The sequence below is a fragment of the Oryctolagus cuniculus genome, chromosome 20 (genome assembly GCF_964237555.1).
Source record: "Oryctolagus cuniculus chromosome 20, mOryCun1.1, whole genome shotgun sequence".
Lineage (NCBI taxonomy): Eukaryota > Metazoa > Chordata > Mammalia > Lagomorpha > Leporidae > Oryctolagus > Oryctolagus cuniculus.
The window spans coordinates 20,437,262-20,458,969 of NC_091451.1; the positions used below are offsets into that span (position 1 = coordinate 20,437,262).

At 56.3% G+C, this 21,708-nt stretch overlaps 1 protein-coding gene across 6 annotated transcripts; it reads right to left on the bottom strand.

Moving 5' to 3' along the window:
- Nucleotides 1-349: 349 nt before the first annotated feature.
- ABCD4 (ATP binding cassette subfamily D member 4) lies at nucleotides 350-16,135 on the bottom strand. Of its 6 annotated transcripts, none has more exons than XM_002719583.5 (19): nucleotides 15,978-16,135; nucleotides 13,548-13,666; nucleotides 13,276-13,403; nucleotides 11,523-11,662; nucleotides 10,350-10,466; nucleotides 9,892-10,017; nucleotides 8,674-8,724; nucleotides 6,196-6,290; nucleotides 5,949-6,070; nucleotides 5,758-5,849; nucleotides 5,495-5,584; nucleotides 3,566-3,774; nucleotides 3,392-3,483; nucleotides 2,972-3,008; nucleotides 2,549-2,598; nucleotides 1,759-1,811; nucleotides 1,398-1,474; nucleotides 814-929; nucleotides 350-721 (listed from the first exon to the last, which is right to left on the bottom strand). In XM_002719583.5, the coding sequence occupies exons 1-19, from the start codon at nucleotides 16,013-16,015 to the stop codon at nucleotides 653-655; spliced, it is 1,821 nt and encodes a 606-aa protein (XP_002719629.1). In that variant the 5' UTR covers nucleotides 16,016-16,135; the 3' UTR covers nucleotides 350-652. The 6 variants fall into 6 exon arrangements, with proteins under 6 accessions (XP_002719629.1, XP_008270274.1, XP_051682206.1 ...); XM_008272052.4 differs by having other exon boundaries at nucleotides 3,566-3,837; XM_051826246.1 differs by lacking the exons at nucleotides 13,548-13,666; nucleotides 15,978-16,135 and adding an exon at nucleotides 11,118-11,197 and having other exon boundaries at nucleotides 3,566-3,837; nucleotides 11,494-11,662.
- Between the last annotated feature and the right edge of the window lie 5,573 nt (nucleotides 16,136-21,708).

Consider the following 21,708-nt stretch of genomic DNA (forward strand, 5'->3'; position numbering starts at 1 on the left):
CACAGACAATGGGACTCTGGGTGAGGACTCCGGTTCAGTAACTGTCTCCTCTATCTGGTTTGTTATTGTTGATCCCTAAAGTGGGTTATGTGTGAGAATGCCAAAGCTTACTTTAGTTGATAAGGGAAAGGGATTTATTCTTATCTGGATTAAGATAAGAAGGACAAGAGGGCCCTTGAGGCTCCTGGCTCAGGTACCAAGGCTGCTGACAGCCAGAAAGCGACAGGTGGAGGGACAGGGCCTGCAGGAGCCTGCAGCCCAGGGCGGAGAGCAGTGCTCCTGCCCCCGGGCTCCCGGGAGAGCAGAGAACACAGATGATTCTGTCACACAGAGGCACAGAAGGCAGAGCTGCAAAAATACTTTTTTATATAAAATTTCCATGGTCAGTTCATTACAGTTGCAAACCTGAGCTGAATCTCTTCACTCCAGGGCCAGTATTCTTTCCACCCTGACCCTGCAAATTCCTCATGATCCCACACGCTCCGATTTTCCTTCAGCCAACAGGGGCTGAAGTAATGTGTAAGGAATCAGCACTTCAAGCATGGAGGCCTGTCCCTGGGCCGCCCCGGCCAGGGCTCCCCCATAGGCCTCGCCTGCCGTGCACCCACCGGGAGCTCAGCTGGCCTGCCCGGGGCCAGTCCCGTCCTCAGCCTCATGGCGCCTTGAGTCTGCTCAGTTCCCATCTTCCTCCTCCACAGAGCCTCAGAAGCAAGGAGTGAAACTAGGAGAGACCGCGACGCAGGGTCAGGCGTCTGGGGCCGGGGAATGATGGCCAGCCTGCCGCCACCCCCCCACGGCCCGCGAGCCCCGCACCTTCTCCAGGCTGCGCCTGTGGCCCACGCTGATGAAGGTCACGCCCAGCTGCTGGCCAATGCGGTAGAGCTCGCCCTCCACGTCCTCCGTCAGCGCGCTGGTGGCTTCATCGAGAACTGCGTGGGGTAACGCAGGAGCAGTGCAAGACCTCAGCCCTGCCCTGCGGCCTCTGGTCTCCAACCCGCACTCAGCCCGGGGCCACAGCCGGGCCCCTGGGAGAGGAGGGGCCTCTAGAGCCTAGGGAATCCTCCTGTGAGCACAGGGGAAATCCCTCACTTTCCTAAAGACAAACCCCGCCTGCCCTGGGACCGCCTAGCCAATGCAAGCCAGGGTCGCTGTGTAGGGCACAGCTGCCCACCTCTGCCAGCACGGCTCGGGAGGCCTGCTCCCTTGACGGCAGAGCTGAGGGGCCACCATCTCAGCCCTGGGGGAGCTGGCTCTCGGCCTCCGACCGCTGCAGTCAGCGCTACGTTCTCTCTCCGGCTGCTCGGGGGGTGGCAGCCACTGCCCCTCTTGGGCACGGGACACAGACACACCCAGGCGGGCACAGGTGTGCGCATGTGTGGCTGCAGGGCGCGCCTCACCTGCGTACTTTGGCTGCAGGTAGAAGAGCCGGGCGAAGGAGAGTCTTTGCATCTCCCCTGGAGACAGGACATCGTACCTGAGGGGAGGGGGTGGCTGCTGAAGGGAGGAGCCGGCTGGCCTTTGCCTCCACGGGGTCTGGGCTAGAAGTTCTTTCTGCGGAGGGGGTGACCCCCAGAGGCCCCACCCTTTTCAGTCACGCCCCTGATGCCCACAAAAGGTGAGGCCAAAATTCTGTTCTCAAGGGGCACAAAACCTGTACCCAATGGAGCAGACTTAGGGGCCAGGAACAGGACCCCCAGGATGCATGGTTCTCATGGGGGAGACAGCTCTGGAGCTCCCCTACCCCCACACCATTCCTACCAGTTCCAATCCACCTGCTGGTCCAGACCGTCTGTCCTTGTCACCAAGCTGGACTGCAACAGACCCAATGGCACAAATTCCATGTAAGGGCTGGACCCTGCTTCCCGCCCTCTGGGGAATCCTCCCTTGGTCTCCAAACACACACACACCCCTGGGGCGCACCTCACACCCATGGGGCGCACTGAGGTGGGGGCCGAGAGAGCAGTCTGCGCAGGCAGAGGAACACGCCACCAACTGCACTGTTCAGACTCCGTGGAGCGTGTGACAGTAAAGCCCAGAGCAACACAGCCCATTCAAGATGGTCTGGAAATTCTCTAGGCACTGTGGCGTAGTGGGTAAAGCCGCCGCCTGCAGTAACGGCATCCCATATGGGTACCGGTTCTAGTCCTGGCTGCTCCACTTCCAATTCAGCTCTCTGCTATGGCCTGGGAAAGCAGTAGAAGATGGCCCAAGTGCTTGGGCCCCTGCACTTGCGTGGGAGACCCAGAAGAAGCTCCTGACTCCTGGCTTCAGATCGGCCCAGCTCTGGCCGTTGCGGCCATCTGGGGAGTGAACCAGCAGATGGGAGACCTCTCTCTCTGTCTCTACCTCTTTCTGTAACTCTTTCAAATAAATAAATCTTAACCAAAACAAAACAAAACAACCAGCCCACAGCTCTCACAGCCGATTTCTAGTCCCACTCTGCCAGTCTTGGGTCAGCAGCAGCAGGCCCAGCTCAGCTGGGCCAGCACTGACCTGTGGCCAGTGCTCCCAGGTGGGCTTGGGTCCTTGGGGACCTGCCCCCACTTACCAGGCCTGCCAAGTCCAAGAACCTTAGGATCCTCTCATCATCAGTAGAACCTGCAAAACAGAGACGGCTTCCTCAACAGATCAGCTCCTTCGGGCCAGAACAGACGGGTGGGAGGGGCAGCAGCCACAGAATGCTGGGCTGAGGCTCGCCAGGGACAGGTGAGCCCACTTGCTGAAGGGAGGGGCAGGTGATGGAAGTACTCACTTCCCCTCCTCGACGGGCGCCTCTGCACAAGGAGGCGAAGACAGAACAAGGTGAGGCTGGGGCTCAGAGCCCAGGACAGTCAGCAGGTGGAAGAGGGGACCCAACCGAAACCAGCAGCGTGGCTGGGGCCTTGGCCAAGGCACACAGGGAGGCCTGGTCAGGCAAAGCAGAGCAGGGACAGCCGAGATGCAGGACGTGCCGCAAGGAACAGCAGCTCACCTGAGTCCGGGTAGATCTCCTTCAGCGGGTAAATCACCTGAAAACAAACACACGGTGGCCTGGGGAAGGCGAGCGGGGCCGGGGCCGCACCACCCAGCCTTCCCACGAACGCCTGGGGATGTAGGAGAGACGGGGGACCCAGCGGGAGAGGCCCCGCCAGCAGACGGCCCGGGGCAGGTCCCCCACGGCCTTCGCTGCGTGTCTGAGGGAGGCTGGCCCAGAAGCCAGCTTCGTGCTCAACAAACGGGCGATATCTCATCTGCAGATCCCCCCCCCCCCAATCTACCCGCCCCAGGAGCTGCTCAAAGTCCAACCACGAATGCCCACTGCAATGCTCTCAGAGCCAGAGTTCCCGGGATGGACCACTCTGCTGCCCACTGCAGCAGGGGGTTTGGGGGGGATGCGGCCCACAAGGCTGACCTGCTCCCGCAGGGTCCCGTCGGTGAAGAACGGCTTCTGTGGCAGGAACAGTACCCCGTGGGGCCCAAACTCCGCCAGCATCTGCACCGAGCCTGCAGAGCCCCCCATACAGCTCCATCCGGGGACGTGCTGGGGATGGCGATTGCCTCTTCTCCCCAGGGAGGCCCCGCTTACCCCGCGAGCTGGCCCACAGGCCGCCCAGCACCCGCAGCAGGGAGGTCTTGCCCGTGCCCGTGTTGCCCGTGATGAGCAGGCTCTGGCCCTCGCAGATCTTCAGGCTCAGGTCCTTGATGAGTGGCTTGTCGGATGAGGGGGCGGAGACGGAGACCCGCTCCAGGACAAAGGCCACGTCTGCGGGCTCTGCTGCTGGCCACCCAGGGGCCCTGGGGTCAGAGAAGGCCATGGGGAGGGGCTTCTCTTTGGAGACATCACTTCCGGCCTGGGGGCTGTTAGGGGCTGTGTTGAAGCTCCGATCCCCAGGACGGGGAGGCAGAACAGCACTACCTCGGAGGTTAAAGGGGTGGTGACATTGGAAGAAGCCCTGAAGGGCACACAGGAAGGGCAAGGGGGCCGCCTTCTGTGAGGCATGGAGCCTCAGAGTCCTTGAGTCGCAGCTGTCACCCCACTGGGCAGGAACTAAGCTACTTGCCCAGGGTGGGCAAGAGCTGACTTTGTGTAACGCTAATGTTGGTGTGTTTTCGTGGTGCCACGGTGTGACGGGAAGACCGGGGAGCAGCTGGGAGTACCGAATGCCAGACACTCGATGGATGTCCGTCTTCTCCAAGAACACCGCCCTCACCCCAGCCTCTGGGCTCACAGGTGCACAACTTTCATTTTGAAAAGGGGCAACATCAGTGCTTCATTTCCTAAGACAGAGTTGGCCACACAGTGTTCGTTTTTTAAAAAAAAATGATTTTTGGGGGGCCGGTGCTATGGCGTTAATGGGCTAAGTCTGTCTGCAGCACTGCATCCTATATAGGCACTGGTTCGGGTCCCAGCTGCTCCTCTTCCTATCCAGCTCTCTGCTGTGGCCTGGGGAAGCAGTGGAAGATGACCCAAGTCCTTGGGCCCCTGCACCCACGTGGGAGATCCAGAAGAAGCTCCTGGCTCCTGGCTGTGGATCAGCCCAGCTCTGGCCATTGTGGCCATTTGGGGAGTGAACCTGCAGATGGAAGACTTTCTCGGTCTCTCCTCTCTGTAACTCTGCCTCTCAAATAAATAAATCTTTTTTAAAAATGATTTCAGACTGTTTTCATTCAAAAAAATCTATTTCTGGTGAATTTAAATGAACAGCCATTTTTTCCCATCTTATTTGAAAGACAGGCAGAGACTGATAGAGATCTTCCACCCACTGATGATCCCCAAATGCCCACAACAGCCAAGGCTGGACAGGCTGAAGACAGAAGCCAGGAACTCGGTCTGGGTCTCCCGTGCGGGCAGCAGGGATTCAATGCTTGAGCCAACACCCAGTGCTCCCAGGGTGAGCATCCGCGGGAAGCTGGGACTCACACCCGGGCGTCCCGAGGGTGTTTCCACTGCTGCGGCCACCTCCGCGTTTCTGAACACTCACTACGTGGCCACTGTCGGAGCACCTTCCACGGACAGTGACACCTAAGCCTCACAGCCACCCCAGGAGGAAGACTCCATCCGTGTCCCCTGCTTAGAGGTCAGGACCCTGAGGTGCACCACAGGAAGTGATTTGCCCAAGAAAAGGGAGGAGAAATCCTGATGCACAGGGCGGTCAGCAGCACCCAGAGCTGAGAAGATGCTGGATTAAAGGCATCTCAGGGACAGACACGCCCCGAGCAAAGGGGCAGGGGCCAGAGCTCGGCGGGAGGCAGAGGAAGAGCAGAGGTGTGCACTGGTCTTTTGTCATCTTGGGCCCGGCAGGTGTGTGACCTCTGCCAGCGGAGGGAGTGACGTAAACGAGCGCAGTGACTGCGACACTCGGGCTGCGCCTGGCACAGCATGCAGCGTTCACACCGACTCCTTCCCACCCTGCTCCGTGGCCAGGGAAGGGCAGGGCTCCAGGGGCAGCCTGCGCTGGGCGCCCCCACAGCCTGCATTCCCAGCTCCCACCCTCTGGCCCAGCCCAGGACTCACTTGTCCAAGTCCCACTGGCTCTCGCCCAGGATCTCGCAGTCCTGTGACTTCAAGGACATGTCCAGCAGGGCCTCCTGAAGCTCCCCGATCCTGGACAGGAAGTAAGAACCTGAGCCAGAGCCAAGGGGGCCCAGGCAAAAGCCAAACAACTTCTGTGTTGCATGTACGCAGTCCAGGGTGGGTTTTTCTGTTCCACTCCTCATTCAGCTCCATCTTCTGCATGGACTCTGCTTGGGAACCAGGGGGACAGGGTGCAGGCTCACCTGTGAGTGTACCCGGCCACGTCTGAGAGCGTGGTGGACAGGTCGATGAGCCGGGTGAAGCAGCTGATGAGGTAGATGCACACAAAGGCGTTCTGGGCAGGAAGGAGCGCAGTGGGTGTGGGCTCCACGGAGCCAGCGCTGGCCCAAGGGGCGAGGGGACAGCATCGGGGGTCACCAGGAGGGGCTCTCACCTTGCTGACCAGCGCGCTAAGCTCTGTGGGGCTCAGGTCTCCATAGACCCCACTGAAAATGGGGATTGCGATGACAATGTAACTCAGGATGCTGCCAAGGTAGTCAAAGGTGTTGATGCCGACTGCAGAAGACAGACTGTGTGAGAGGCCCCGGCACAGGAAGAAGCCAGCCTGGCCCCGCTCTCCCTGGGAGCGGACGCAGGGCTGTGGGAAGGGAAGTGCTCCCCGCCTGGGGGCCTCTGCTTACTGTACAGCCAGAGCTCCTTGGACATCAGCCCCCTCTGGGTCTGCAGGAGTCTCTGCAGCCTGCGGTCGGTCCTCATGTGCTCCACGTGCCCAGCTCTGATGAGGAAAGCTGAGATGTCCACCAGGCCTGCAGAGGCTCCGCCAGGTGGGGCCCTCACCCCTCATCACATCCTCCTTGGGGACCAAGCCCATCCACGTGATCTTGGCCTCAGACCGTTCCTGCCACCAGCACCCACTCATGGCTCCACTCATTCCTCATGGCAATGTCCGTGGAAACGACACAACCTCTAGAGTTGGCCAGACCTGGTACAAATCCTGGCTCTGGCCAGTTACTAACTTGGTGACCCTGCAGGCTACTCAAGCCTGAGCCTCAGTTTTCTCATCTGTAAAATGGAGCTAACAATGTCTACGTAACAGGTTGGATTAAGAATGAAGAGTTTCCAAGTAGCAGTGGGTAGTGTGACACAGTGGGTTACACCTGGGACACCGTATCCCATTATCAGAGCGCCTGGTTCTAGTCTCAGCTACTCCGTGCTTCCAAACCAGCCTTCTGCTGATACACTTGAGAGACAGCAGGTGATGACCCACGTACTTGGATTCTTGCTGCCCTGGGAGACCCAGATTGAGCAACTGGCTTTAGTCTGGCCCAGTCCTGGCAGTTGTGGACATCTGGGGAGTGACCCAGGGAATGGAAGATTCTCTCTCTTTCTCTGTTGCTCTTTAAATAAATCTTTAATTAAAAAAGTTTCCAAATATAAAGTGTCAGATATATGAGTGGCCATCAGTGTTTCAGAGCTGCTATTTTTTTTAAAGATTTATTTGTTTATTTGAAAGGTAAAGTTACAGAGAGGCAGAGAGAGACACAAAGCCAGAGCTGGGCTGATCCAAACCATGGAGCTTCTTCCAGGTCTCCTAAGCAGCTGCAGGGGCCCAAGGATGTGGGCCATCTTCTACTGCTTTCCAAGGCATACTAGCAGGGAGCTGGATAGGAAGTGGAACTGCCGGGACTTGAGCCGGCACCCATATGGGATGCTGGCACTGCAGGCGGCAGCTGTACCTGCTATGTCACAGTGCCCCGAGAGCTGCTGTTAAAATATCCAGGGGCTGGCATTTTGGCACAGTAGGTTAAGCCATGGCCTGGGGCGCTGGCATTTCACATGGGCACCAGCTCGAGTCCCAGCTGCTCCACTTCCAATCCAGCTCCCTGCTAATGCACCTGGGAAAGCAGCGGAAGATGGCCCAAGTGCTTGGGCCCCTACACCCATGTGGGAAACTCAGATGAAGCTCCTGGTTCCTGACTTTGTCCTGGCCCAGCTCTGGCTGTTGGGGACACTTGGGGAGTGAACCAGTGGATAGAAGCTCTCTTTCTGTAAATAAATATTTTTGAGCAGGGGCCGGCACTGTGGCTCAGCAGGTTAACTCCCTGGCCTGAAGCGCTGGCATCCCATATTGGTGCCAGTTCTAGTGCTGGCTGTTCCTCTTCTGAACCAGCTCTCTGCTGTGGCCTGGGATAGCAGTAGAAGATGGCCCAAGTCCTTGGGCCCCTGCACCCACATGGGAGACCCAGAAAAAGCTCCTGGCTCCTGGCTTTGGATCGGCGCAGCTCTGGCCGTTGCAGCCATCTAGGGAATGAACCATTGGATGGAAGACCACTCTCCGTCTCTCCTCTCTCTATGTAACTATGACTTTCGAATAAATTAAAAAAAAATACTCAGAGCAGTCAATCCGATTTTGCAGAGAGGCATAGACGCAGCCATCGGGGACTCCAGGAACGAATGTGCCTCCCCCCAGAGCCCAGAGCAGCCCTGCCCAGCCTGGGGCCCAGCACCTGCTCAGATTCCTATTCTTGGTGCTCCCAAGGAGGTGCTGGCTGCACACTGCCACAGAGCGGGGCAGAAAAGCAAAGAACTCCGGGAAATCGGATCTACCCCTAAGTACAGGCGATCCAAAAAGTAGCTTCCATTTCCTAAGCACAACCCGCTGGAGCCTGCGCTATGGGTGCAGACACTGACTGGGCACAGGGCCCTGCCCGGGCACCGGAGGGAAGGATGGACCTCACACACTGTCACAGGAGACCGGACGCCGGGTCCACCTGGACAGCGTGGAGAGACGGTCTCCAGATCTAAGAGGCTCCCATCCCCTCCCACGCTGCCGAGACCAGGGCTCAGCCATGGGCGTCGGGCACCAGCAGAAGGCCACTTCGCAGACAGAAAGCCACGGGCACAAGATGCCTCCCAGCCATCAGCACGGACCACGAAGCCCTCACCGCGTTCTCTGACTCTCGGGTCCGTGCCGGCCCACCAACCACAGCCGGCCCCTGTAAGGAACCACCCGGTCCAGGGGCCGGCCCCTGGCCCTACGCGATGGGCAGGCGTGGGCAGAGGGTCACAGCCAACACTCAGCCACCGGGCTCAGCAGTGGCAGGTGGTGGTAAGATCAGCTCTGCAAGGGAGAAAGGGAATGACCCCTGCAGACTCACCTGTAGAAAGCAGCAGGCTCTGCGTTCACCCGAATCTGCATGTGCTTGAACCTGGGCAGACGGGGAAAGGGTGCTGGCGATGGGAAGTCCCGGCCCCTCCCCATCAGAGACCTGGATGAAGACCCCCTCTTCCCAGGCCAGATAAACCCTCCAAGCTGTGGCTGCAGGGGCAGGGAGTGGCATTTGTCCCTGTCCCACACCAGAGTACCTGGGTTCAATACTCACCTCCTGCTGATGCAGAGCCGGGAGGCAGTGGTGACGGCTCGAGTAATGGGGTTCCTGCGCCCACGTGGCACACAACTGTCCAGCACCTGGCTTTGCTCTCCCCAGCCCCCACCCTTACCACTGCAGTCCTCTGGGGAGTGAATTAGTGGATGGCAGCTCCCTTTCATATAAGTAAATACATTTGGAGTCTGAATTATGTATTTTCTTCCTCTCTTTTTTAAAGGCAGAGAGAGACAGAAAGAGATCTTCTTCCATCTGCTGCTTCACTCCCCAAATGCCTGCAACAGCCAGGGCTGGGCCAAGCTGAAGTCAGGAGCCCAGAACTCAACTGGGGTCTCCCAAACACTTGAGCCGCCACCACTGCCGCCCAGGATGTGTGTTAGCAGGAAGCAGAGGGACCAGGACCTGACCCAGGCACTCTGATGTGTGATGCGGACATCCCAGGCAGCATCTTAACTGCCCCCGAAATAAATACGCTTAAAAATAAATTAAAAAGATGAATAAAATTTTAAAAACCAAAACGAACATGTGGCTGCCCTGACCCCCCTCCCTGGGCCTAGCACAGGGATGAGACGTGCCAGGGCCTTCTGGCTGCAGGGGCTCTGCAGAGGCAGGGCTGCTGCTGCGCAGGTGCATCTCTGCCCACTGCGCCTGCTCCTCTCGGTGCCCAGCCTGAAGGACGTCAAGAAACAGAGCAGGCCTGAGCCCACCAACTGCCACAGCCTACTGACGCGAGAGAGGACACTTAGACCAGAAGCGTGTGAGAAGGCCGGGAGATAATGACCGCGGTGGCACCGTCCTCAGCATGTCCCGTCCGAGCCCACTCAGCCTCACAAGTCTCTTGGCAGGCAGCCGGGCCACCCTCACTTCAGAGGTGAGCAAATGGAAGCTTAGAGGGGAGACCTCACCCACGATCACACTCAGGCCGTGTGCACCCAGAGCCCACCCCCTGACCACTCTGCGGGGCCCCAGAGCTCGGGGAGGGAGACTGACCTGAAATCGCCCTCCAGCTTCTCCTGCTGCACCAGCTTCGTCACAATGGGCCCCATCAGAGTTTTGTTCACCATGGTCCCCAGCATGAAATACCCGAAGATGCTCACGGGCCCAAGCCAGCCTGTGCTGCAAGGCAGAGGGAGGGAGGGCGAGGAAGAGTGAGGGGTGCCCCATATCCCCACAGGCCCCAGCCGGGACGCCTCCCCTCTCGTCTCATCTCAGCAGCCCCGTCTGCTCCTACGGGGGGGACACCTGACATTCAGTGAGAGCTGTCAAAGTGCCAGGATCCCTACGATGCTGAAACAGCAGAGGGCAACAGGCAGAGCTGGGCCTGAGCACGTGCCATAGGACGACACCCTGGGGTGCAGGTGGGCGGGCGGGCAGGGAGGCCTCCTTCGGACCTGACCTGGGAGAGCCAATGCCCACCCCAGGCGACCTTGAGGGCGGAGAGGCTTCACCTCTGGAAGCACTGGTAAGTGTAGTAGACGAGGGTGAAGGGGGAGATGATCAGCTGGCTGGCCATGCTGCTGAGCTGCCGGCAGAACCGCTCCACGTCCTGGCTGATGCGCTGGTCCCTGGGGCGACGACACAGGGGCTGGACCTCGGGCTGCACAGACCTGACCGCTTCTCCCAACCTCGCCCTCCAGCGCCGCCAGCAGGTACCCGGCGGGAAGAAGGACCCAGGGAAGGCTGGTTTTCCGGAGCAACTAACCCTCAGCGCCTTCATCAGGGTTCCGGGCAGCAGCTTCCTACAGTGCCTCAGAAAAAGTGAGACTGCAAGGCTCCAGCACCCGGGGACTTGCGCCAGCCCTGAGCAGAGCCAGAGGACACTTGAAGGGGGAGGCAGCCGTTCTCTCTGGATGGTCAGGAAAACTGGCCCTGCTATCTCCCTTCTCCCTACTTTCTCTGCTTTGAGCCCGAGCCTGCTCCATTCCAGCTGGGCGGCTGAGCCGCCATAAGGGGCTGAGGGTGGAAGCTGCGGCCGCCTGCCCAGGGTCTCTGCTGCAAAGCTGGTCTGAGCTGAAGAAAGGCCGCCTCGAGGTCCCATCTCACCCCCAGGGCCACACTGACTGCTACTCGTGATGAGACTGAGTGGCCCTGGGCAAGTCACTGGCCATCCCTCACTCCCAGGGAGCACCTGCTATGTGTCGGGCTCTGTGCTCGGGGCTACCCGAACCCCAGCCCTTCATCCTCTGAAACAGAAACTACTGTCGTCCTCAACTTACAGAAGGGGACCTGGGGCGCAGTGTACGAGCTGCAAGCTGGGAGGTGCCAGTTGAATCCTAGCCTGCAGTCGGTTTGTTCCCTGCAGAAAAGCCCAGGGCTGGTCTTCCAGCAAGGTCACTGTCTTCCAGGGGGCCTCCCTGGCCACCCAGGGTATGAACCGGACAAAAGGGAGCTGCTCCTGGCCTCCTTGTTTTAGCTCCTGTTCTCAATGCTGCAGCCTCTCCAGGCAGCCTCAGCAAAGCACCCCCACCCCGCCACCCCACCACCCTGCCTGGCCTCTGTGCGCAATATCTATAAGTAACCAAAGCAGACGATCTCCTTGGGGCCTGCCGCCCGGCCTCCCAAGGGCTAAACCAGACGGACAGGGTCACGCACAGGGGCATGAGCACAGGGAAGGCGCCTACGGGTTATCGATGTCATCCCGCAGCACGTTCAGGGTGTAGTACACGCGGCCCCGGAAGTAGAGGCGGTGCAGGTGCTCGGTGAGGTCCTTCCTCCAGCTCACATACAGCAGCTTGCAGGTGAACTGGTCAAAGCTCTTCAGCTGTGCGGTGGGGGAGGCAAGGGGAAGGGAGGGGAGGGAGAGCTGGCTTCCTGCGAGTCTCGGTTCAAAGCTCAGGGCTGGCAGGAAGCCTCTGCTGACCGGCCCGGCCCCTCTGATCACTCAGCACTTTTCTTGTTTACAGAGGAGTCTCCCTTCCTCATTCACCCGCGGGTTCATTCCCTCTGCAAATCCGAAGGCCCAACCAAGGCAAGGCCCTTGCGCTCCCACAGGTGCCTGCCTTGCTGGGGCCACGTTGCCCATCCCACTAATGTTCTTCCTCCCTGGCCCTGATGCTGGCAACGGGGTTCAGGATGTGATAAGTGCGTGTGGGCTAAAGGCCCATCCAAAGCAGCTGGAGCAGGATGAGAAGCAGTTTCTCCAAGAAAACAGGCGGCAGAGCCCGGCAGAGAAGAGCGGCAGGGTCTTCCGCTGCTGTCTGTGGAGCACCAACGCGCTGAGCACTGGGACACGGCGGTGAGCTCAGGATGCCGCCGGGAAACCCGGGTGAGGGCTGCGGCATGCTGCGGCATGCTACGGCAGAGGACACTCGGGTACAGAGAGGGACGGCGTGGCGGAGGGAAACAGGGGAAAGTTGAGGACTTGAAGAGGTGACGATGGAGGTCTACTGAGACCCGAGCAGGGCGCGGGCATTGAGGCGCAGTGGGTTAAGCAGCCGCCTATGACGCCAGCATCCCATCTGAGCACTGGTTCTAGTCCTAGCTGCTCTGTTTCTGACCCAGCTCCTTGCTACTGTGGGAAAGCAGCCAAAGAGGGGCCAAGGACTTGGGCCCCTACCATCCACGTGATAGACCCAGTTGCAGTTCCTTCCTCAGCGTTTTCGACGTTGTGGCCATTTGGGGAATAAAGCAGTGGATGGAAGATTTTCTCTCTCTCTGTAACTCTGCCTTTCAAATAAATAAATCTTAGTAAACTAAAAAGAAAGAAAAATGAGAAGGCTTTAGCCAACTGAACAAAGGGTGGGGGGGCTGGCGCTGTGGTGCAGCGGGTTAAAGCCCTGGAATGAAGCACCAGCATCCCATATGGGCGCCAGTTCTAGTACCGGCTGGCTGCTCCTCTTCCCACCCAGCTCTCTGCTGTGGCCTGGGAAAGCAGAAGATGGCCCAAGTCCTTGGGCCCCTACATTCGCATGGGAGACCTGGAAGAAGTTCCTGGCTCCTGATTTCGGATCAGCCCAGCTCTGGCCATTGTGGCCATTTGGGGAGAGAACCAGAGAATGGAAGACCTCTCTCTCTCTGCTTCTCTGTAACTCTGCCTTTCGAATAAATAAATAAATATTAAAAAAAAAAAAAAAAGTGTTCTGAGCTCCCTAAAGCAGGAGGTCTGGGAATGAAACAGACAATGCCCATTTCCACTAAATGCTGAATTCAATCCAAACCTCGTGGTCCAGCCCTGGGAGATGGAAACACGGGAGAGAATGGTCCAGAGTGTGCCAACAGGAAGATCAATGCCCTGTCTAGGCTCCAATCCCCCAGGGCAACCAGCATCCTCCTAGTTCCCAGAAAGGGGAGGGGACACAGCCTCGCGGCTTGCCTCCTGCTTCCTGGAGGAGGTCTGGGCACTCCACCGGCACTGGACCGGAGGGGGAGCCTTACCGAGGAGTTGACAACGATGAGCACCACAGCCAGGAACGTCAGGGCCTTGAACCCATCCAAGTCTTTGCTCCCCAGGACCCCGTAGTACTGACTGGGGATCAGGCCAACCTGGTAGATGACCAGTTGTTCTAGGGCAAGGGCGAGGAGTCAGAAGTCCGTGGTAGGGGTTAATAAGAAGACTCCCCTCCCACTCACCCACACGCTAGAGAGGCGGAGGGGGACCCAGAACCAGGGCGCTACCTCCGTCCCCCTCCCCGGCCGCATTCACTCACCCAGCAGGGCCACACATAAGAGGGTCAGGAACATCAGGACGTTCTGCGCTGACCACGAGGGAAACAGAACCTTCTGTATCCTCAGGAACCGCTGCAGAAACTGCAGATCTAACCTGGGCCTGAAGCAGAGAGGCAGAGGGACGGCCAGGCGGGCAGTGAGGCCTCAGGGAGCTGCTGTTAGGCCTCCCTGCACCGTCCTGCAGAGGGGCTGGGCCATGCAGAAACCGGGTTTCCAGATACTGATAATGGCAGGGGGAAGGGTGGGGGAGATGTAACATTATTAACACAAGGAAATGCAGGAGAATATCTTTTTTTTTTTTTTTTTTTTTTTTTTTTTTTTGACAGGCAGACAGTGAGAGAGAGAGAGACAGAGAGAAAGGCCTTCCTTTTCCATTGGTTCACCCAATGGCTGCTGCGGCCGGTGCGCTGCAGCCAGTGCACCACGCTGATTCAAAGCCAGGAGCCAGGTGCTTCTCCTGGTCTCCCATGCAGGTGCAGGACCCAAGGACTTGGGCCATCCTCCACTGCAGAGAGCTGGACTGGAAGAGGAGCAACCGGGACAGAATCCGGTGCCCCAACCGGGACTAGAACCCAGGGTGCTGGTGCCGCAGGCAGAGGATTAGCCTATTGAGCCATGGCTCCAGCCAGGAGAATATCTGAATGGAGATACCCAAATGATACCGAGGTGAGAAAGTAGTCCTCCAATCGGATCCCCGATCCACAAATAATAAAGGCAAAACTGATGGATTTAATTTCATTATGATTAAATAGTTTTGTTCAACACAGTGTCTTAAAGAGCTGGAGCAGCTACGTGCAGTGTAAAAGCAACACAAACTGAATCCACAGCACACAACCTGTTCCTGCATACCAGGAAGCCGAGAAAGGATATAAACAGGCGATTCACAAAGAGGAAAAGCAGATGGCTAACCGACACGGGAACGTGAACACAGGGGGAGACCACCTTGCAGCCACGAGATCGGCACTCTCCAGACCAGACAAGCCCAAATGATACGGGCAACTGGAACCTTCTGCTGGGATGTACAAACGGGTGTAAGTGCTCCAGGGAACAACCCAGCAGATCAGAGGTGACCATGGGGACACACCTGCCAGAATGCTCCTGAACTGCGGTCTGTGGTGGCGAAAAGCTGGAAACAACCTAGGTCTATGGGGCGCAGAGGGTTAAAGTCCCGGCCTGCAGCACCGGCATCCCATGTGGGCGCTGGTTCAAGTCCCGGCTGCTCCACTTCCATCCAGCTCTCTACTACGGCCTGGGAAAGCAGTAGAAGATGGCTCAAGCACTCCTGTGGAAGACCCAGAAGAAGCTCCTGGCTCCTGGCTTTGGATCAGCTCAGCTCCAGCTATTACGGCCATTTGGGGAGTGAACCAGTGGATGGAAGACTCTCTCTCTCTGTAATGGAAGGAGGGAGGGAGGGAGGAAGGAAGAGGTCTATGCACATAGAGTGGCACCACACAGCACCCACAAGTGAGAACCAGAGTGCCCCACAGCACAGGATGACCTCAAATACACAACGTGGGGGCCGGCACCCATATGGGCACAGGTTCGAGTCCCAGTTGCCAGAAACTTCCTCCAGGTCTTCCCACACAGGTGCAGGACAGGTGCACGCCATCTTCTACTGATTTCCCAGGCCATGGCAGAGAGCTGGATCGGAAGTGGAGCAGCCAGGTCTCGAACCGGTGCCCATGTGGGATGCTGGCACTGCAGGCGGCGGCTTCACCGCAGGCTGCTCCACTTTCAATCCAGTTCCCTGCTGATGCACTTGGGAAAGCAGCGCAAGATGGCCTGAGTAGGAGACCTGGGTGAAGCTCCTGACTCCTGGCTTCCGCCTGGCCCAGCTCCGGCCACTGCCGCCATTTGGGGAGTGAACCAGCAGACGAAAGATTCTCTCTCTCTGTAACTCTACCTTGGAAATAAATATATAAATCTTAAAAAAAAAAAAAAAAAAAAAAAAAAAAAAAAAAACAAAAAACTGGAGGTAAATTTTTTTAATCACAGCATATTACCATTTCTATAAATTCAAAGTCACTGTTTTTAGGGTAACTTTTAAAGGTGACTGTAAAAACCCTCCCTCACCACAGCACGGCGGTGGGTGTCTGAGAAGGGGAGAGAAGGGGACAGAACCGCAAGGACGATCATAAAAGGAGGGGTTGGCACCATCAGTCCTGCGCACCCAGAGAATGCCAGTTGCGAAGGCGAGAGCCCACAAGCAGGGAGCAGGCGGCGACGGACTCCGCGCCAAGGCTGAGGGGCAGCAGCGGGGCAGTGCAGCCCCGGATCCCACAGGAGGGCGGGCGCCCTGCGCGGCCACCTGAGCCGGGAAGGGGGCTCAGCGCGGCGGAGCGGGCGCGTCCGCCGCCACATCCCCGGGCAGGACGCCCCAGACCCAGCTCGCCTCCCAGCCGCCTGCTCACCTGGCGCCGGCTCCAGGCGCGGGCCCCGGGACCGCCATGACCCCGAGTCCTACTAGCGAGCGATCACTGCGGTCCCCGGGTCGGCTCCGGGCAGAGTCCGAGGCGCTCGCGGCCGGCCCGGGAGGGGCGGGGCCCCGGCGACCACAGAGACGGCGGCGGATAGAGAGGACGCATCGCTCCCGGAAGCGACCGACCTCTCCGAAACCTACCAAAGAGAGCCCAGGGTGGATTAGGCCAACCCGACGGCTAGAGCGCCCCCTTCTGGACCTGGAAGGTTTCCCCTTGGACAACCGGCCCCTGGCTATGTAACTTTTTTTTTTACAAGAATTTTAGATTTTTAATCTAGTAGATGTTTCACACATTGCTCCAGAGAAGCCAGCGCGATCTTTAAAAAAACACTGATCAAGGGCCGGCGCTGTGGCATAGCGGGTAAGGCAGCTGCCTGCAGTGGCGACATCCCATATGGGATGTTCGAATCCCTGTTGCTCCTCTAATGATCCAGCTCTCTGCTGTGGCCTGGAAAAACAGTAGAAGATGGCCCAAGTGCTTGGGCCCCGGCACCCATGTGGGAGACCCGGAGGAAGCTCCTGGCTCCTGGCTTTGGATCAGCACAACTCTGGCCATTGCAGCCAATTGGGGAGTGAACCAGCAGATGGAAGACCTCTCTCCCTCTCTCTGCTTCTGCCCCTGTCTCTCTGTAACTCTGCCTTTCAAATAAAATAAATAAATTTTTAAAAAGAAAAAGAAAAAACAGATCAAGTTTCCAATTGCAGTGGAAATAAAATCTGAACATCATTGTTCCTTCTAGCTGGGTTTTGTTTCTTTTTTTTTTTTTCTTTTATTTATTTGACAGAGTTAGACAGTGAGAGAGAAAGGTCTTCCTTCCGTTGGTTCATTCCCCAAATGGCTGCCTTGCCTCAGCCAGCACTGCACCGATCCAAAGCCAGGAGCCAGGAGCTTCTTCCTGGTCTCCCATGCAGGTGCAGGGGCTCAAGCACCTAGGCCATCCTCCGCTGCCCTCTGGGGCCATAGCAGAGAGCTGGACTGGTAGAGGAGCAACCGGGACTAGAACCTGGTGCCCATATGGGATGCCAGCACTGCAGGTGGAGGATTAGCCTAGTGAGCCATGGCACTGGCCCACTGGGTTTTATTTCAAGATTTATTTATTTCAAAGGCAGAATGACAGAGGGAGAGGGAGACACACACACACACACACACACACACACACATGTCTTCCTTCCATTGGTTCACTCTACATGGCCACAATAACCAGGACTGAAGCCAGGAACCTGGACTTCATCATCTCCCACGTGGGTGACAGGGACCCAGGCACTTGGGCCACCATCAGCTGCCTTCCCAGGTCCATTAGCGGGAGTCCTGACTGGAGCCTAAGTAACTGAGACTCTAATCAGCACTCAGCTGTGGGAAGCAGCCTCACTGGGCGGTTAGCCCAGGCCGTCGTGTGGGCCACTTGCTCATTTCTGCTCAATGAAGGGCCACTGTGTTTCAGCCTCAGGGTCCTTGCAGCTGCCTCTGCTGGATCACGCTGCCCCCAGGCCTGGAGCTTCCCACTGCTGGTGCTTGCTCATCAGCAGCTGAGACGCCCCGTGTACCCCCTACCTGGAATATGTGGTCCTACCCCCTCATTCCCTCATGCGTTACCCTTTTATATTCATGCTTGTTGTGATCTAAAATGGTCTTGTTTCCTTATTTATTGTGTATCTTCCCCTATCAGAATAAACTTTATGGGGCCAGCACTGTGGCATAGCAGATAAAGCTGCCGCCTACAGTGTAGGCCTGCCATACAGGCACCGGTTCGAGTCCCAGCTGCTCCACTTCTAATTCAGCTCTCTGATATTGGCTGGGAAAGCAGTGGAAGATGGTCCAAGTCCTTGGGCCCCTGCATCCGGGTGGGAGACCGGGAAGAAGCTCCTGGCTCCTGGCTTTGAATCAGCACAGCTCTGGCCATTGTGGCCATCTGGGAAGTGAACCAGCAGATGGAAGACCTCTCTCTCTCTCTCTGCCTCTCTCTGTAAATATACCTTTTGAATAAATAAATAAATCTTAAAAAAAAAAAAAAAACTTTATCAGAGCAGGGACTCTGCCTACTGTCTGCTAATTCCCCAGTACCTAGAACACTGCTAGTGTGTAGGAAATGCTCAATAACATTTTAAAGTGTTGAAGGGCTGACATGGTGGCATAGCAGGTAAAGCCATTGCTTGTGACGCAGGCATCCCATATAGGCACTGGTTCCAGTCCTGGCTGCTCCACTTCGGATCTAACTCTGTGCTGGTGGCCTGGGAAAGCAGTGGAAGACGGCCAAGTCTTTGGGCCCTGCCACCACATGGGAGACAGAGGAGGTTCCTGGCTCCTGGCTTTGACCTGGCCCAGCCCCTGTTATTGTGGTCATTTGGGGAGCAAACCATGGAAGGAAAACCTCTCTCTATATATATCCTCTCTCTTTCTCCCTCTCTCTCATTCTTTCTTTTTCTCTCTCCTCATCTCTGTCTCTCCCTCTCTTTCTGTAACTCTGCCTTTCAAATAAAAATAAATGAATCTTTAAAAACATTAAGTGTTAAGTGAATGAAATGCCTATCAACCGACTACAGGACTCAAAGAGAAGTTCAAGCAGCAGGCTCCCAGAACCCCAGCTTTGAACGTGGTGCACCTCCCCACCTTCCCTCCTCCCCGCCTTCAGTCCTCATGAAGTGTCAGCTCCATGCGGAGCGCGCGACGACACCCACGTCTCACCTGTCTGCCTGGAGCCTCCTTGGAGCTGGGAAGGTGGAGCAGCTGTGACAAAGGCACCTGCCAGCCTTCTAATTCTTTGTTGGGCAGGCTCCTCAACACCTCGTACTGAGCCGTGTCCTAGGCCTCTGCCCACTGGAAGCCAGCGGCGCTCCCACCTGCCCAGCCCTGTTAACTAAAAAATGTCTCTAGACAGTGCCACATGTCCCTGCGGCTGGGGAGGAGCAGGACCCAGTGTTGCCCCACCCCAAGCGTTGAAGACAGAAAGCATCCTACTTGGGGATGATGGGAGTCTGTTACTTTGGAAACCAAATAAGCATGTCAAATGGAAAATTTTTGATAAATTAACAAGCCAATCAAAGCAAGCAACCTCGCCCCTCTAGGGCAATCCAGGTTTACACCTCTTGGCGTCTTTCACTCTCAGAAATGCCCTGGTTGGCTGGTGGGCCTTGGGCACAGCAGTGGAGACATCACTTCGATACCCGCATGCCTTATCGGAGCGTCTGTGGGAGCCACAGCTCTCTCACAATTCTGGCTTCCCGGGAGCAGCCGGGAGGGCTTAAATACCGGGGCCGACACCCACCTGCGAGCCCCAGATTGAACTCGCAGCTCCTATCTTTGGCCTAGCCCAGCGCTGGCTGTTGCAGGTACCTGGGGAGGGCACCAGCCAACGGGAGAGCTCTCTCTCTCTCTGCCTCTCAACTATAAAAATTAAAATTCACAGAAACTTAAAAAAATTTTAAAAAGCATAAACCAACCAGACAAAAATACAGAGACCGCTGTCTTTGCTTGTTTTCTGCTTGCCTTGAACTTCTTTAGCTATTAGACTCCTGCTCTGCTTCCTCACCCTCGCACATAAAAGGAAGACAAGTTGGTCTTTCTTAAAAGGGAAAATGATTCCATAACAACAGTTTTAGATGAAGCAGCCGTTTCGCTTCTGGACTCCTCTTACAGATGATTAGCCCAGGGGCAAAGGGGCCAACACAAAGACATCTCTGCAGCTGGGGAGGCAGTGGCAAAACCGGGAAGCAACCAGAGTGTGGCCCAGGAGGACGGTGAAACAAAATAAGTATGCTCACTCTGTAGAGTACGCTTGTACCGCCTCTGGCCAGAATGGGAGAGGTAGTGCCAGCACTGCTGGGACTCACACCCCAGACTTCAAAGCCAGGTTACGTGGGTTCAGATCCCCACTCTTCCAGTAATCTCTGTGTGACCTGGGGCCAGTTGCCTCAGTTTCCTAATCTGTGGAATGGAGGCACAGTCTTTCTTACCTCAGAGGGCTGTTGTGGGAAACACATAGGGAAACAGGAAGTATTTAGACAATTCCGGGCAATCCTGAGTGGGGGGTGGGGGTGTTGTGCAGCAGATTGGGCCACTACTTGGGAATCCTCCATGCCCTGTCAGAGTGCTGGTCCCAGCCCTGGCTGCTCTGCTTCTGATCCAGCTTCCTACTAATGCAAATCCTGGGAGACAGCAGATGATGGCCCCTGACTCCCAGGTGGAAGACCTGGATGGAATTCTGGGCTCCTAGCTTTAGCCCAGTACTGGCTGTTATGGGCATTTGGGGAGTGAGCCAGCAGATGGAAGATCTTTCTCTCTCTCTCTCTCTCTCTCTTTCCCTTTCAAATAAATAAATAAATCTTACAAAAAAAAAAAAAGCTAAATATTCCATTATTACATCATAGACGTGCTGTATTTTTTGTTTGTTTTTAAAGAATTTAATTGAAAATTTTGCAAGTACATGGTAAAACAGCTTCATGCAAGGTGATGGAGCACATAACAATCGTCTGTCCCATCCCAGGGGTGACCGCTATTCTAAGGAATCGTCCCAGAAGTGTTTTATGTACGTGCAAGCTTATGTTTTACTATGTGTGTGTATACATATATAGTTAACATTTTTATTTATTTTGATTTATTTGAAAGGTCTCCCATGTGGGTGGCAGGAATTCAAGTATTTAACCCATCATCTACTGCCCCCCAGAGTGCTCGTTAGCAGGAAGGTGGAATCAGGAGGGAGCTGGGGCCTGAACGCAGGCACAGGCATTCTGATACGGGGTGCAGGCGACCAAGCTGCCTCAAGGTGCCAGACACCCACCCCTGTGTTCCTGTAGTGAATATGCACGCACACACTCAGTCTCTATGTTACTATATTTAGTGTGCATGCACACTCTTTCCATTGAAAAAGCCGATCTTGCTGCCTACTTTTTAAAAAGATTTTTTGGCCGGTGCCACGGCTCATTAGGCTAATCCTCTGCCTGTGGCGCTGGCACCCTGGGTTCTAGTCCCAATTGCTCCTCTTCCAGTCCAGCTCTCTGCTGTGGCCCGGGAAGGCAGTGGAGGATGGCCCAAGTGCTTGGGCCCTGCACCCCATGGGAGACCAGGAGGAAGCACCTGGCTCCTGGCTCCTGGCTTCTGCATAGCAGCCATTTGGGGAGTGAACCAATGGAAGGAAGACTTTTCTCTCTGTCTCTCTATCTCATTGTCTAACTCTACCTGTCAAAAAAATATATATATATTTTCTCCCTTCCTTCCTCTCTCTCTTTTCTTTTCTTTCTATTTCTTTCTTTTAAGGCAGAGAGAGACAATGCTTCCACCAGCTGGTTCACTCCCCAAATGCCTAAGACAGCCAGGGCTGGGCCAGGCCAAAGCCAGCAGCCAGGAGCTCCATCTGGGTCTCTCCCATGGGTGAAAGGGTCCCAAGGACGGAAGCCTCCCCAGGCTGTGTGTTAGCACGAAGCTGAATGGGAAGCAGAAGATCCGGGACTGGACCCAGCACTCTGATACAGGATACCCGAGTCACAGCCGGGCTTAGCCTGCTGTGCCACAACACCAGCCCTGCTGCTTGCTTTGTATACTTTATATCTTTTTATTTTTTTAAGAGAAGAACAAGTCCACTTTTACCAATTTAATTTTTTAAAGATTTATTTATTTATTTGAAAATCAGAGTTGAGACGAGAGAGATCGTCCATCTGCTGGTTCACTC

Coding starts and splice junctions, on each gene's coding strand:
- ABCD4 (XM_008272052.4), bottom strand. CDS start 16,015: ATGGCGGTCCCGGGGCCCGCGCCTGGAGCCGGCGCCAG. Junction 13,667..15,977: donor GCGCCTGGAGCCGGCGCCAG/GTGAGCAGGCGG, acceptor TCTCTGCTTCAG/GCCCAGGTTAGATCTGCAGT. Junction 10,018..10,349: donor ACTTACCAGTGCTTCCAGAG/GTGAAGCCTCTC, acceptor TCTGCCTTGCAG/CACAGGCTGGCTTGGGCCCG.